General features: G+C 36.9%; 1 protein-coding gene across 8 annotated transcripts in view; it reads right to left on the bottom strand.

Annotated features, from left to right (window-relative positions):
• Window positions 1-15,820, bottom strand: part of HEATR5A (HEAT repeat containing 5A) — a 127,616-nt gene that overhangs the window by 96,535 nt on the left and 15,261 nt on the right. For 7 of the 8 annotated variants that reach the window (XM_082452022.1, XM_082452021.1, XM_082452024.1 and 4 more), the window contains exons 2-4: window positions 4,000-4,200; window positions 2,511-2,722; window positions 523-631 (exon numbers count right to left, since the gene is read on the bottom strand). In XM_082452022.1, coding sequence (XP_082308148.1) covers window positions 523-631; window positions 2,511-2,722; window positions 4,000-4,125 — 447 coding nt within the window. In that variant the 5' untranslated portion in view covers window positions 4,126-4,200. Of the gene's footprint in view, window positions 1-522; window positions 632-2,510; window positions 2,723-3,999; window positions 4,201-15,820 lie in introns of those variants that run through there. The other variant, XM_082452027.1, reaches the window with a different exon arrangement.

Genomic DNA, 15,820 nt, shown 5'->3' with positions numbered 1-15,820 from the left:
AAAAACAAAGGGTGTTTCACAATCGTAAATGATGTCAACAAATCAGTGAGGCTAAGGCTGACAATATATACCCTGGCGACTGAAAGGTCATCCTGACCCTAGTCATGCTTATGTCCTCCACACTCTTTCCTACCCTGATTTTATTCCTTACTCCCTTCTGATGCTGGTACAATACTAATCCATCCATCAGGTATATGGTAGTTACCAACTACGTATCTGGATCCTTGGTGACAAGCACTTGCTCTGGCACTAGTAAGTAGTATCAGATGGAAAAGGTGATGCGAGAAGAGGGAGCAGGGATGGGTCTGCCAGAGAAACACCTTAGTTTGTGCCCATTTGAATTTATCTGACTACACAAAATTTTATTGCACTATTGCTTTTCTAATAAAGATTCAATATACAAAGTACATATGTGCACTACCTAGAAATGTCATTTATGGATATATTTACATACATACTATGTGTGCTTGTCATAGGTAAAGCTCTTTTATTGACTCAAGAAACCATAAAGTTTGTATTTACCTCTGCACTCTTCATAGCTTTAAGAATATTCCCCACTGTATCAGTAAAGGTGTTACCCAGTATTCTACCCAACTTCTTATACAAGGAACCCAAACACACCACAGCGGCGCTGGAACGACATTTAAATTAGAAATTAGTCATGAATGAAAAAACAGGCATAAAAGGATCTTAGCACATGTAAAGATGACTACTTAATTTTACTTTTAAAGGATAAAATTTCCCAGAATCTATTCCACTGTTAAGTCCTAAGGAATGACACTTAGGGGAGTATCAAATAATTACATTTTCAATACAAGAATTTTAAAAAGATATATCTTCAACTAATTTAAATCTCAGCCCAAAGATTCCATCCCCTCTAATTTTTACAAAACAATTTTTAATAGAATGGAGCTTCATATATCAGATAATCAAAGATGGTCTTAAAGATAAAAGAAAAAGAACAATGTTCTCATCAAGTCTGAAAACTTTATGGGAAAATACATTCTACTATAAGCTAAAAATTAAAAAAACAAAAATTTCTATAACATTAGTACTATGCAACCACACACGGCAAATTGCCTTCTCTAAAAAACAGGTGATAAAATGAACTGAGTCCTATGGAGAAAGAAACTAAGTTGTTCTTTTAGGATCTTAGAAGAGTATTTTTCTATATATTTACTATTAATTTTCACTACTAAGAACTAATAAACTAAAAGAACATACAAAACGTGAAGAATTTAAAATACTTGTTCCTTAAACACTCAACTGCTAAATTTTTTTTAAAATAAATTTTATTTATTTTTTATGTATTTATTTATGTATTTGGCTGCACCGGGTCTTAGTTTTGGCACGTGGGATCTTCGTTGCAGTGTGAGGGATCTAGTTCCCTGACCAGGGATCGAACCCGGGCCGCCTGCATTGGGAGCACGGAGTCTTAACCACTGGACCACCAGGGAAGTCCCTCAACTGCTAAAATTTTTATCAGACAGTTTTTTTTTTTAATTAATTAATTAATTTATTTATTTATTTATTTTGGCTGTGTTGGGTCTTTGTTTCTCTGCGAGGGCTTTCTCCGGTTGCGGCAAGCAAGGGCCACTCTTCATCGCAGTGCGCGGGCCTCTCACTGTCGCGGCCTCTCCCGTTGCGGAGCACAGGCTCCAGACACGCAGGCTCAGTAGTTGTGACTCACGGGCCCAGCCGCTCCGCGGCATGTGGGATCCTCCCGGACCAGGGCACGAACCCGTGTCCCCTGCATTGGCAGGCGGACTCCCAACCACTGTGCCACCAGGGAAGCCCTATCAGACAGTTTTGATCCCCAAATCTAAGCTTCAAATGTCTAAAGCATTTTTTAAAAGAACTATTTCTCAGTCCATGGGAAAATGTTAGATCTTTCTGAAAGTTAGATTCTTTAAAAAATGAGTAAAACAATTTGTATTCAGTTTCATAATAATTATCACGTAGTTTGGGTTCTTTTTTTTTTTTTTTTTTTTAATATATATATTTTTATTTTTGACTGCATTGGGTCTTTGTTGCTGCGCATGGGCTTTCTCTAGTTGCAGCGAGCAGGGGCTACCCTGTTTGCAGTCCGTGGGCTTCTCATTGAGGTGGCTTCTCTTGTTGTAGAGCATGGGCTCTAGATGTGCAGGCTTCAGTAGTTGCAGCATGCAGGCTCAGTACTTGTGGCACGGGGGCCCTTGAGCACGCAGGCTTCAGTAGTTGTGGCGTGTGGGCTCAGTAGTTGTGGTGCACGGGCTTAGTTGCTCCACGCCATGTGGGATCTTCCAGGACCAGGGATTGAACCCGTGTCCCCTGCATTGGCAGGTGGATCCTTAACCACTGCGTCAACAGGGAAGTCCAGGGGTTCTGTTTTTTTAAAGACTTATTTTACTGAAGTATAGATGATGAACAATGTTGTGTTAATTTCTACTGTACAGCAAAGTTTGGGTTCTTTATAAAAATGATACAACAAAGAAGAACTCTTTTATGTTCAGTTTTAACATTTAACTTACAGTTTAGTGGGAAGATAACTTGGAGAATCATCTTTGCTTCGAATAAGATCATTACATTTATCGATTGTCTCATAAACAGAGAATGTGTCTCCAATACTATAAAGAATAGCTAGATTCTTAGCAAGGAGTTTGCGAGTAGGAGGCCCTGGGGAGCTGTTCAACAAAGATAGGAGCTGTTCCACAAGAGTTTTCTGTTTCTCCCTTACATCACTCTAGAAAGGAAGGTAACAAAGATAATTCAAGTCAACATAATTACACATAATCCTCTAATATGATTTTTCTTTCATATAATTAAGAACTAAAAGCCTCTAGAAAAATGCAAAATTATTTTGATTAAATAGTACAAATAAGTTGGTGGCATGGCTATTACACCTCATGAACAGGTAGTTTGTTGCCCTGCTGATATCTCCAAAAAATATGTTCTGGACTACAATATACTGGAGTCTTTGTGAACAAAGACAAGGGCTCTATTTTTTCTATGTCTTTCTTCTTAGGTTTGAAAGGTAGAGCAAATTTATATCTTAACTAGAGCTTCTTAGTTCGTAAGCCTCTGCCCAATATATATCTGCATCAATAAGCAGCAACCTAAAATCTATCACCAGAGCTGATCTTGTAATGGTTACCTGTTTTACTCAGATCATTTTCTAAGTTTAGTGCAATTTTCTTTTTGCAAGCTTATGCATCTAAATGCCGATAGTGTGACTCCATTTTACTTGTCTATGCTCTGAAAAAGGAGTACAGAATATCATCACAGTGGTAATGGTATTCAGGTGCTCCCTGAGGCCTAAACTTCCACAATAAAATATTTGTTAATTTAGTGTATGGATTTTTGTCATTTGTTAAATTCTAAATGTCTCCATGAGTAGTGTCTTTGCACCATTTTTGCATTACATAGGGTGTTGTCATTCTGTAGAATATCCTTATTTTTAGGAGATGTATGCAAAAGTATTAGAAGTAAAGTAGCAACTCACATGGCTCTGTAAATCAGTTAAACATGGCAAAATGTTAACAGCTGCTGAATGTCGGTAAAGGGTATGAGTGATTAGTCTTCATTTTCTGGTAGCCATTTCATAAACTTTTAAAAGGGAATATGTTTACTCAAAGACTCCTCAATTCTTACTCCCCTTAAAGAGCTCACACTTTTTTTAAAGTGAAACTCCCATCACATTATTTAGCGCTATACTGCACCAGGATGTCATGCATGTGCAGTGACACAAGGTACAGAAGGATAATGATAAAGAAATCTAACACAATGTGCTCTGTAGTTAGTTTTAATATATTTGAAAGTAATACTACAAATACTGGCTAATTTCTTCCTGCTCTTTTGAACAGAAGAAACCTATTTCAATATAAAGTCTTACTAAGGTCTAACCTTCGAAAGCTAATTTAGGTTATACTGGACAGAACTAGAAAAGCAAATCAAAGGAACTTAAACATTATCTGGCACGTAAAAAAAACCTCAAAAAACAGTTTTTGCAATTTTACTCACCCTGCTGGTTGCTAGCAAGAGCTTCTCCAAATATCTCAACCAATCAAAAATAAACTCTGCCTTCTGAACTTCACCCAGTTGATTGTATGCTTCTTCATTCAGCAGTAAGCTATGAGCTAATTCCATTCCTTGCAGAAAATTCTCCTAGCTGGTCACGATTCTTCTCATTAAACTTCAGTCAATATACCTAAGGAAAAAAACCTATAATAGAGGAAAATAATATTTTAAAAGGAGGGTGAAAAGGAACACAATCACAATACTGGAAATCTTCCACAGAAAAGCACAAAGCATAAATAAATGGAGACATCTTTTGTAACAGCTCTAGGGTGAAACTGGGAAAATCCCAATAGTAAACCCTAGTTAACACTGACAGAAAACCCCTTTTTTAGAGAGCAGACAGGAAAATAGAGTAGGATTATTGACATTCACATGCAAAAAGTTGCTAAACAGAAGAGACGTGCCATTAAAATTTTGAAAATTTTAAGGTTAGACTACTCAAGATTTTCAGTTTTCTCTGCAGCATAAGCACCTTTTGACTAAAATGGGTCATGGGTACATATTAACAAATGACCAAATATCCAGACCTCCTGCTAAAATTCTACAGTAAAGCTTGATGTCTCCCTGGATCTTTGCCTCCGTAAATAACCTGTCATTTACCTGGAGATTCAAGCCAGGAGCAGAGGGACTTACTTATTCCCATTAAAATCTGCTCTCCCAATCTAACAAAGACACTGCCTGAGGCTAGGAGTTTTAGGAAAGAGTCCCATCCCAACCAGTACTGATAGTCTCCTTATCTCTGGGAGCCTTGTGAAAGCAAACTCATGTTTCTGAAGGCACTTGGATGGATGTTGTCCAGGGATTATAGCAATAAAGATCATGTCTGCTCTGACCCAGATCCAATGTAGCCTTCACTTCTGTTGCAGGAAATAATCAACATAAGAGAGGAGGTTTGGTTTTGTTTCAGATTCATGATCATCTCCTGGGTACACTCTAGTTCCTGTGTTGCTTATATACAACACATAAGCACGTGTGCACAATACATACACACTCATACACAAATCTATAAGATGGCATTTGTGGTTATGGAATTTTTTATTTCTAGGTGCATGCTCAAGTATATGGCAGTAAAACAGCATGATGTCTGCAACTCATTTTCAAATGGTTAAGTACATCAATCAATTAGCCATAAAATACGGCAAAATGTTAACAGTTGAATGTTGGTAGTGGGTATGTGAGTAATCATTTTACTGTTCTTCAATTTTTCTGTATTTTTTAAAAATTCACAATAAAAAGTTGGAAAAATTATTTAAGAAGAGAAATTTTTTTAAACATCTTTATTGAAGTGTAATTGCTTTACAATGGTTAGTTTCTGCTTTATAACAAAGTGAATCAGTTATACATATACATATGTTCCCATATCTCTTCCCTCTTGCATCTCCCTCCCTCCCACCCTCCCTATCCCACCCCTCTAGGTGGTCACAAAGCACCCAGCTGATCTCCCTGTGCTATGCGGCTGCTTCCCACTAGCTATCTATTTTACATTTGGTAGTGTATATATGTCCATGACACTCTCTCACCCTGTCACATCTCACCCCTCCCCCTCCCCATATCCTCAAGTCCATTCTCTAGTAGGTCCGTGTCTTTATTCCCGTCTTGCCACTAGGTTCTTCATGACCTTTTTTTTTTCCTTATTCCATATATATGTGTTAGCATACTGTTATTTGTTTTTCTCTTTCTGACTTACTTCACTCTGTATGACAGACTCTAACTCCATCCACCTCATTACAAATACCTCCATTTCATTTCTTTTTATGACTGAGTAATATTCCATTGTATATATGTGCCACATCTTCTTTATCCATTCATCCAATGATGGACACTTAGGTTGCTTCCATGTCCTGGCTATTGTAAATAGAGCTGCAATGAACATTTTGGTACATGACTCTTTTTGAACTATGGTTTTCTCAGGGTATATACCCAGTAGTGGGATTGCTGGGTCGTATGGTAGTTCTATTTTTAGTTTTTTAAGGAACCTCCATACTGTTCTCCATAGTGGCTGTATCAATTTACAGTCCCACCAACAGTGCAAGAGTGTTCCCTTTCCTCCACACCCTCTCCAGCATTTATTGTTTCTAGATTTTTTGATGATGGCCATTCTGACTGGTGTGAGATGATACCTCATTGTAGTTTTGATTTGCATTTCTCTTATGATTAATGATGCTGCGCATTCTTTCATGTGTCTGTTGGCAATCTGTATATCTTCTTTGGAGAAATGTCTATTTAGGTCTTCTGCCCATTTTTGGATTGGGTTGTTCGTTTTTTTGTTATTGAGCTGCATGAGCTGCTTGTAAATCTTGGAGATTAATCCTTTGTCAGTTGCTTCATTTGCAAATATTTTCTCCCATTCGGAGGGTTGTCTTTTGGTCTTGTTTATGGTTTCCTTTGCTGTGCAAAAGCTTTTAAGTTTCATTAGGTCCCATTTGTTTATTTGTGTTTTTATTTCCATTTCTCTAGGAGCTGGGTCAAAAAGGATCTTGCTGTGATTTATGTCATAGAGTGTTCTGCCTATATTTTCCTCTAAGAGTTTGATAGTGTCTGGCCTTACACTTAGGTCTTTAATCCATTTTGAGTTTATTTTTGTGTATGGTGTCAGGGAGTGTTCTAATTTCATACTTTTACATGTAGCTGTCCAATTTTCCCAGCACCACTTATTGAAGAGGCTGTCTTTTCTCCACTGTATATAAAAAACACAAGCTGGCTTTAAAAAAAATCATTACTACTACTTACAGGAGTAACAGCTATCATCAAGAACATTAAATGACAGAGAAGGTACCATATACATATAAGATGGATACTCCTATTCACTGATGTATCAAAAATAAATTTGATACCTTATAAATAAAACTCCAAGCTAAACAGAAACAGGTAATTGGAACTGCACAGAAATACAGACAGAATGCTACAGGTAATTAAACTAAACCATATGAAATACATAGCTCATATTCCCCTAAATAAATCTCAATCTTTTGTAGAGAAGCCAGCAAGATGTACTAGAAAATCAGATGGGAGAGACATGGGAAGGCTTTTCCTTCCTTCATTTTTTTCTCCAAGAAAGTTTATGGGTATAAAATTACCTAGAGTACCACATCATCATTATTGTTAAATAAGTAAAAGAGCCCCTTTAAAAGACAGTAGTTGCAAACTGGTACACTGTTGGCTAAATTTGGCCTGCAATGTACGTACTGGAGAAAAAAATCAGTTACTAACATTTAAACACAAGATTTTACACAAAAGTCTGGGTCCATGTCCCATACAGCAATGAATGACAGAATCTAAGAGGGGCAAGGACTCCATCAGGCACAGTCGCCAGCTGGACTGCCTCATTCATTTACATTATTCGCCAACTTCTATGGGTATTCAAGTTTTCAACCCCTACTCTTTACCTTACTTTCGTCCTCTGGCTTGGGTTAATATCCTATATTCTCACTATGACACTGCACCAGCGGCCAAAAGACAGCTTTGATCCACCACTGTCTTCTCAAACCTACGTGCTGCTTTTAGCCATCTGGGTTGTCCCTCCCTAATTAGTCCTGCCCGCACGCCCAGTGCCACCCATGACCTGGCACCAACTGCCCTCAAAAGAAAACAGAAGTGCACATTAGATTATTTTCATAAACGTCAATTTTGAGGAACAAGAACAATATAAACAACCATGCTAACAAATTTACTTTTATAAAGATAACATGAATTTTAGCTTCTTGTTTAAAAAACCCTCCTTTCCTTTCTTAAATTATCGAAGTGAACTGACCAAAATACACGCAATGAAGGATAAAGTTAATAAATGCTACAGAAATAATTTCCAGAAGAAAGCTACTAAGTATACCGAAGGTGAAAAGCAAGTTTGCACTCAGTATCTACGATTGTGAGAGGAAAAAAAAACCCTGAGTATCATAGAGAAAACTTCTTATAACCACCAGGGCAACTCAAAATCTCAAGAATCAAATTACCCTTTTTAGAGGTCATTAGGACTACTCTAGAGACATTTTTTTCCTTAGGCAGCAGCAATATTGTGGTGTAAAATGATCTATCAAGAAGCAAAATAGCTAACACAATGAAATAATAAATAATTCAGTAAAAGGTTGAGATCATAAGCAGGGCATAAAGTTATCTACAATGCCCTCAATACATTCCTCATATAAATCACTCCTAATAGAAGTAGACAATTCACACTGGTAATCCCACATCTAAACCCCCAAATCTAAAATGCACCTGTGTTCTCCACATACCTACCATCAATGAGACAAGCAAATGCATTTTGCAAATAACAGATGCTCCTGCTCTAACCTATAGTTTCACTTTAGGATGATGAATACAAACATAGTCAATCTACTGTTATATTTTAATCTGACCACAACCCTATGGCTATATATACCTGAAGGATGCTTATTTTTCTAGTTTTTCTCTTATTTTCCATTTTTATGTTTGTTAAGATTACAAAGTGATTAGTTTATTAAAAGTGAACATATATATCAATATATTTTTCAAGGTACAGTTATGCTACTTGAAAAAAAGATTCCATCAAACTGTTGTGTGCCAACTGTAATGCCAGCCATTATTTTTGACAGAAACTAATTATTTATTGATCACTTATTATAGTCCAGGCACTACTCCAAGCGCTTTACATTTTCTTGAATAATTAATTCGCAAAACTGTCCTTGGGTAGCTATTTTTATTAGCACTATTTTAAGATGAGGACATTGAGGCACAGAGAAGTTGAGTAGCTTTCCTAAGGTCACACAGAACCTGGTCATACACTTCAGCAATCTGACTCTAGATATATGTGCTTTAACCACTAGATACTATGTTGCCACCCTTTCATCCAATCAAGCCTGTCAAACACCTTGAAGCCAGGCATTTTATTTATTCATTCATTCATTTTTATTGAAATATAGCTGATGTGCAATATTATGTTAGTTTCAAGTGTACTACATAATGATTTGACATTTGCAAACATTATGAAATGATCACCATATCTATATAGGGTTTATAGAACTATTTTGGGAACATATGCTGAAGTTTATGCAGGGGGGAATAAGTCTCCCTAATCTTTTTGGTCATTTTAGTTTTTTTAAAGTGATTTACTATATCATTCTGAAGAGAGAAAAGAGAAAAAAAATCACAAACAATCAAAGAAACCGTCAAACACAAAATAAGATAGGTTTGTCGAATTGGTTTGTTGTTTTTTTCTTTCCAGAGCATTAAAAGACCAATTTACAAAATGAATAAGCCACTCAGCAGTAAATGGAACTAATTCCAGAATGTATCAAGCAGTTAAAGTTACGGAATCTGTCTCATACTTAAATTTAAATTACTTTTCTTTGACTCTCAACTCACGTCTCTAAAAGACATCACAACAGCTTCAACTCAGCCTCCAGTTTTTAGCTTCTCAGTTTTGTTCAAAAAGCATACAGTAAAACAAACAAACAAACAAAAAACCTCTCAAGAATCTCCCATACTTCAGCTACATACATAAATCTTAAAATCTATACCTTTCAAAAAACAAAACAAAACAAAAACCCAAAACAGTAATTAGCTTATTGGGGAAGAAGGAAACTTTCCTTTACCCTTTTAGGTTTTTCTGGATGGTCTAAGATTAAATTGACATGAGACAGATTAACAGGAGAAAAATTTAATTCTAGACATACAGGAACCCCATACACAAGAGGGTCAAAGACCCCAGATACATGAAATGTTGAAAGACAGAAAGGTAAAATAAGGTATTATGCCATTCTAAGCTAAGGAATGGGACAGTGGCCTGGGGCTTCGAAGGGCAGGAAGAGTCATTCATCCGACGATTAGAAGAGTAGATGTTTGGTAACTAGGTGTTTGCTCTGACATAGAGGTGGGGCTACTTAGATAAAAATTACCTCCAGTAATAACTCTTTTCTGGGAAAAATCCCAAATTTAAATTCCTCTAAGAAGTTAAGGGAGGGGCAATATTTTCTCTTGAATCCACAGCGTCTCAACTGCCTTTAGTTCAAAACAATCCTCATGCAAAAGTGACACACTTTGGCCACTCGTTCTGAATCCCAAGATTTAATCTAGAAAGAAGATGGGTCATTCTTTACTGACCTATTATTCCGAATGACCTGTGATTCAGGCTTTGCAAAATTATAGGTTACAAAATAGGAACTCACAAGTTACACAGAGCATTAGGTCATAATTAAGATGTTGCCTAAGGAAGGCTGCCCTTGGTAGAAAGAAAATGAGATCTTTCTGTTACTGTACTTTAAATATCCCTAGGCACAGTCTTAAAGTTGGTTTGCTGACACACTGTGTTTCACTGGTTGTAGGGTAAAATGAATATTGAAGCAAATCACTTATAATTCTAGAGTTAATAGTTTCATCTTAATGATTTTAAAATCCTGTCTGTATTCCATTTTTGAATCTGAAATACCTTGCTTCTTCCTACAATAAACTTACTATTTCAAAATTCACCTTAAAAAAAAAAAGCCTTCCTTCAAGAAGCCTTTCATGATTATACTGTCTTCTCTTGGTATAGCACTTTTTCCATTATTATAGTTATGCTTCATAAAATGTTTGGCTTCTCTAGCCATCATTTAAATTGTGAGATGCTCCTGGTATTTTTCCAAATCATGATTCAAAAATGTTAACAATGGTTATTAGAGTAGTAGCATTATGGGTAATGCTATCTTCTCTAGTCTCCAAATTTTTAATGATTTAAAAACTTTTAAAATGAAACCCTTAAAAACGAATAAATTAAACTTCCGTTAGATTCCTAACTTTTATAATCCATAATACCATCTGTTAGCATCATCTTGGTAACATCACAAGTGGGAAGGACACATGCATTGCCTGCTATAGTTCACAGCAATGCCTTTCACTTTCCAAACAGATTCCCAAATCACAAATTGACAACAGTAGCTATTACTCACTGAGCCAGGAACTTTTTAGGTGCTTAATTTATATCACCTCTAATCATCACAAGGAAGAAAGCAAGGAAGGCATTACTCGTCCCCATTTTATGGAAGAAAAAACTTACATACCAATAAACAGTAGACCTGAAAATGAACCCAGGTCTCTTTGGCAACAAAGCTCATTCTCCTTCCTCAATGCTAGGAAGCCCTTCCACAGGGGGAAAAAAGGAAAAACATCATTTTTGACATTAAGATGTAAGAGACAAAAAGTGTGGAATAAACAGGGCATGGCAGTGGGGGGGAGGCATTACTTTATATTTGGGCTCGTTCTCTCCCTATTTCCCCCTACACCTTTTAGTAAATCACAAAATAGGTTTCACCTCCGAAGTCCTCCAAGGATAAGGGTCAAACAATTAAAAAGGCAGCGTTGGGAACACAGCAAAAGGAACAATACAGATGAGGTTGGTAAACTTAAAATTAAAAGCTAAGCATGGCAAGACAGTAGACCTATAACAATGTAGACTAGTGGTCCTCAACTCTGGCTGCTTTTTTTTTTTTTTTAATTAAAAAAATTTTTTTTTAACATCTTTATTGGAGTATAATTGCTTTACAATGGTGTGTTAGTTTGCTTTATAACAAAGTGAATCAGCTATATATATACATATATCCCCTTATCTCCTCCCTCTTGCATCTCCCTCCCACCCTCCCTATCCCACCCCTCTAGGTGGTCACAAAGCACCCAGCTGATCTCCCTGTGCTATGCAGCTGCTTCCCAATAGCTATCTATTTTACATTTGGTAGTGTATATATATCCATGCCACTCTCACTTCGTCCCAGCTTACCCTTCCCCCTCCCCATGTCCTCAAGTCCATTCTCTACATCTGCGTCTTTATTCCTGTCCTGCTCCTAGGTTCTTCAGAACCTTTTTTTTTTAGATTCCATATATATGTGTTAGCATACGGTATTTGTTTTTCTCTTTCTGACTTACTTCACTCTGTATGACAGACTCTAGGCCCATCCACCTCACTACAAATAATTCAATTTCGTTTCTTTTTATGGCTGAGTAATATTCCATTGTGTATATGTGCCACATCTTTATCCATTCATCTGTCAATGGATACTTAGGTTGCTTCCATGTCCTGGCTATTGTAAATAGAGCTGCAATGAAATTGTGGTACATGTCTCTTTTTGAATTGTGGTTTTCTCAGGGTATATGCCCAGTAGTGGGATTGCTGGGTCATAGGGTAGTTCTATTTTTAGTTTTTTAAGGAACCTCCATACTGTTCTCCATAGTGGCTGTATCAATTTACAGTCCCACCAACAGTGCAAGAGAGTTCCCTTTTCTCCACACCCTCTCCAGCATTTACTGTTTGTAGATTTGTTGATGATGGCCTCTGGCTGCTTTTAAAAAATACCGAAGTTGAGCCTAAACCAACTTAATCAGAATCTCTGGAGGCTGGGGTGCTGTGACAAATGGATTTTTCATTTAATCCTCACATCACCATTATAAAATGGTGACCAGGGGTAGGCTGCAGCTCCACTCACCACTGAAGCCATCCCTCTGCTGGCCAGTCAGCCCTGATTTTCCAGGAGGAAAATCACGTCCAAGTTTTGGAGCAATGGCTTGTAAGAAGCCCACACCCTGTTTCCTTCTGACTTTAAGTTCATTTTGTTGTCCTTGGAAAAGGCTGTTTTTCTTTAACTAAAAATAACCAAAATGCTTAAAAAACCCCAGAAAACTAGCATTATTAATTTATAAGTAAAGAATGCTGAGACTAGATAATATAGGTAATTTTAATAGCTGATTAGTGTCCCCTACTCTCCTATAATTCATCTATTAAATTGGGTAAGAAAGATTTAACTTGATTATTATTTTTAGATAAGCCCATAGCAACTGAAACTGCTTTAGAAAATAGCAGGGGTATGACAATGAAATTCAAATCTATGATATTGGTATTTGACATGAATTTAGTCTTTCTAGTTCTCTATAATAACCCTAAAAATAAATTAGTTACCCATTAGTTAATACTTTAAAATGTTAAGTGTATAATACTGATTTAAGCTCAGTAAGAATTTGATTTAGCTGAATGATTCAAAATTATATGTACTTTAAATCTAAATATTATAAATATAAAAATTTCATAGCCAATACTGAGATTTTAGAAAATCTGACAGATTCATAGTGACAGTACAAACAGATTCCACTCTTTTGGAAAATATAAAGGAGCCACAGAAATATCAAAACCATTTGACAAAAGCAACAGATTTTGAAAATTCATGCCAGAGAAAGAAAAAGGAAAATATCAGAAGCATAAGTGTTGATTACAGCACTATGAAAAGTGAAAACTGGAAACCTGAAAGTCCAACATTAGAGAAATGGTTAACTTAAGTTTGACATTTTCAAAGAGTATTAGGCTCTTATTAACAATTATAATTATGGAAACTATAAGTACATAAATCTTAAATGTTGAGAGTGTGCCATAGGTAAAGCAGTGTTTCCTAAAGAGTGTTTTGTAGAACAATAGTGCCAAAGAACGAGGAAATGAGGATAAGTGTTGTGTGTGAGGGAGCGGAATCCAAATCCAAATCATTTTGGGAAATGCCAAGTTGGCAGTTTTCCTTCCTACAGAGGGTCCCCACACATGTAATATGGTAATGTGCACTATGTATTGCCAGGACGGCGTGTGTGTGTGTGTGTGTGTGTGTGTATACACACACATAGAATATATACTGGGTGGGCCAAAAAGTGCCTTCAGTTTTTTAAGTAAAAATAAAAGACACACTTTTCATTTTCACCAAAACTTCATTGAAAAACGTATTCACCCTTTTGTTCCACTACCTTCTGCCATTTTTCAGGCAACTTCATAATTCCATCTTCTCAAAACTTTTTATCTTTTTGACAAAAGAACTGTTCCAGGTGCATTTTACAGTCTTCCAGGGAACTGAAATTTTTTCCAGTAAGAGAATTTTGCAAAGACCGAAATCAGTGGAAATCTGAAAGTGCGATATCTGGTGAATACGGTGGATGAATCAGAACTTCCCAGCCGAGCTGTAACAGTTTTTGCCTGGTCGTCAAAGAAACATGCGGTCTTGCGTTATCCTGATGGAAGATGATGCGTTTTCTGTTGACTAATTCTGGATGCTTTTTGTTGAGTGCCGCTTTCAGCTGGTCTAATTGGGAGCAGTACTTGTTAGAATTAATCGTTTAGTTTTACAGAAGGAGCTCATAATAGAGGATTCCCTTCCAATCCCACCATATACACATCACCTTCTTTGGATGAAGACCGGCCTTTGGAGTGGTTGGTAGTGGTTCACTTCGCTTGCCCCACGATCTCTTCTGTTCCACATTATTGTACAGTATCCACTTTTCATCTCCCATCACAATTTGTTTTAAAAACGGAACGTTTTCATTACATTTCAGCAGAGAATCGCATGTGGAAATATGGTCAAGAAGGTTTTTTTGGCTTAAATTACGTGGAACCCAAACATCAAAGTGATTCACATAACCAAGATGGTGCAAATGATTTTCAACACTTGATTTGGATATTTTGAGTATGTTGCCTATCTCCCGCGTGGTATAAGGTTGATGGTTCTTAATTAATGTCTCGATTTGATCACTAGCAACTTCAACTGGTCTACCTGACTGTGGAGCATCATCCAGCAAGAAACTTCGCAAACCACTTTTGACATGTTTGATCAGTCACAGCGCCTTCTCCATACACTGCACAAATCTTTTTTTGTGTTTCAGTTGTGTTTTTACCTTTCTTGAAATAATAAAGCATAATATGCCAAAAATGTTGCTGTGTTTCTTCCATCTTCAATATTAAAATGGCTACACAAAAATTCACCAATTTTGATAAAGTCTTTTATTATTTTTTTATTTTTTAATGGATCTTTATTGGAGTATAATTGCTTCACAATACCGTGTTAGTTTCTGTTGTACAACAAAGTGAATCAGCCATATGCACACATACGTCCCCATATCCCCTCCCTCTTGAGCCTCCCTCTGATCCTCCGTATCCCACCCCTCTAGGTCATCGGAAAGCACCCAGCTAATCTCCCCGTGCTATGCTGCTGCTTCCCACTAGCTAACTATTTTACATTCGGTGGTGTATATATGTTGATGCTACTCTCACTTCGCCCCAGCTTCTCCCTCCCACTCCGTGTCCTCAAGTCTGTTCTCTATGTCTACATCTTTATTCCTGGCCTGCAACTAGGTTCATCAGTACCATTTTTTTAAGATTCCACATATATGCGTTAGCATACGGTATTTGCTTTTCTCTTTCTGACTTACTTCACTCTGTACGACAGACTCTAGGTCCATCCACCTCACTACAAATAACTCAATTGCGTTTCTTTTTATGGTGAGTAATATTCCATTGTATATATGTGCCACATCTTCTTTATCCATTCATCTGTCAGTGGACATTTAGGTTGCTTCCATATCCTGGCTATTGCAAATAGTGCTGCAATGAACATTGAGGTACATGACTCTTTTTGAATTACTGTTTTCTCAGGATATATGCCCAGTAGTGGGATTGCTGGGTCATGTGGTAGTTCTATTTTTAGTTTTTTAAAGACCCTCCATACTGTTTTCCATAGTGGTTGTACCAATTTACATTCCTACCAACAGTGCAGGAGGGTTCCCTTTTCACCACACCCTTTCCAGCATTTACTGTTTCTAGATTTTTTGATAATGGCCATTTTGACCAGCATGAGGTGATACCTCACTGTAGTTCTGATTTGCATTTCTCTAATAATTAGTGATGCTGAGCATCTTTTCATGTGCCTCTTGGCCGTCTGTATGTCCTCCTTGGTGAAATGTCTATTTAGGTCTTCCATCCATTTTTTAACTGGATTGTTTGTTTTTTTGATATTGAGCT

Source organism: Balaenoptera physalus (assembly GCF_965194825.1).
Source record: "Balaenoptera physalus genome assembly, chromosome: 2".
NCBI lineage: Eukaryota > Metazoa > Chordata > Mammalia > Artiodactyla > Balaenopteridae > Balaenoptera > Balaenoptera physalus.
This window is presented reverse-complemented; position numbering and strand designations above follow the sequence as displayed.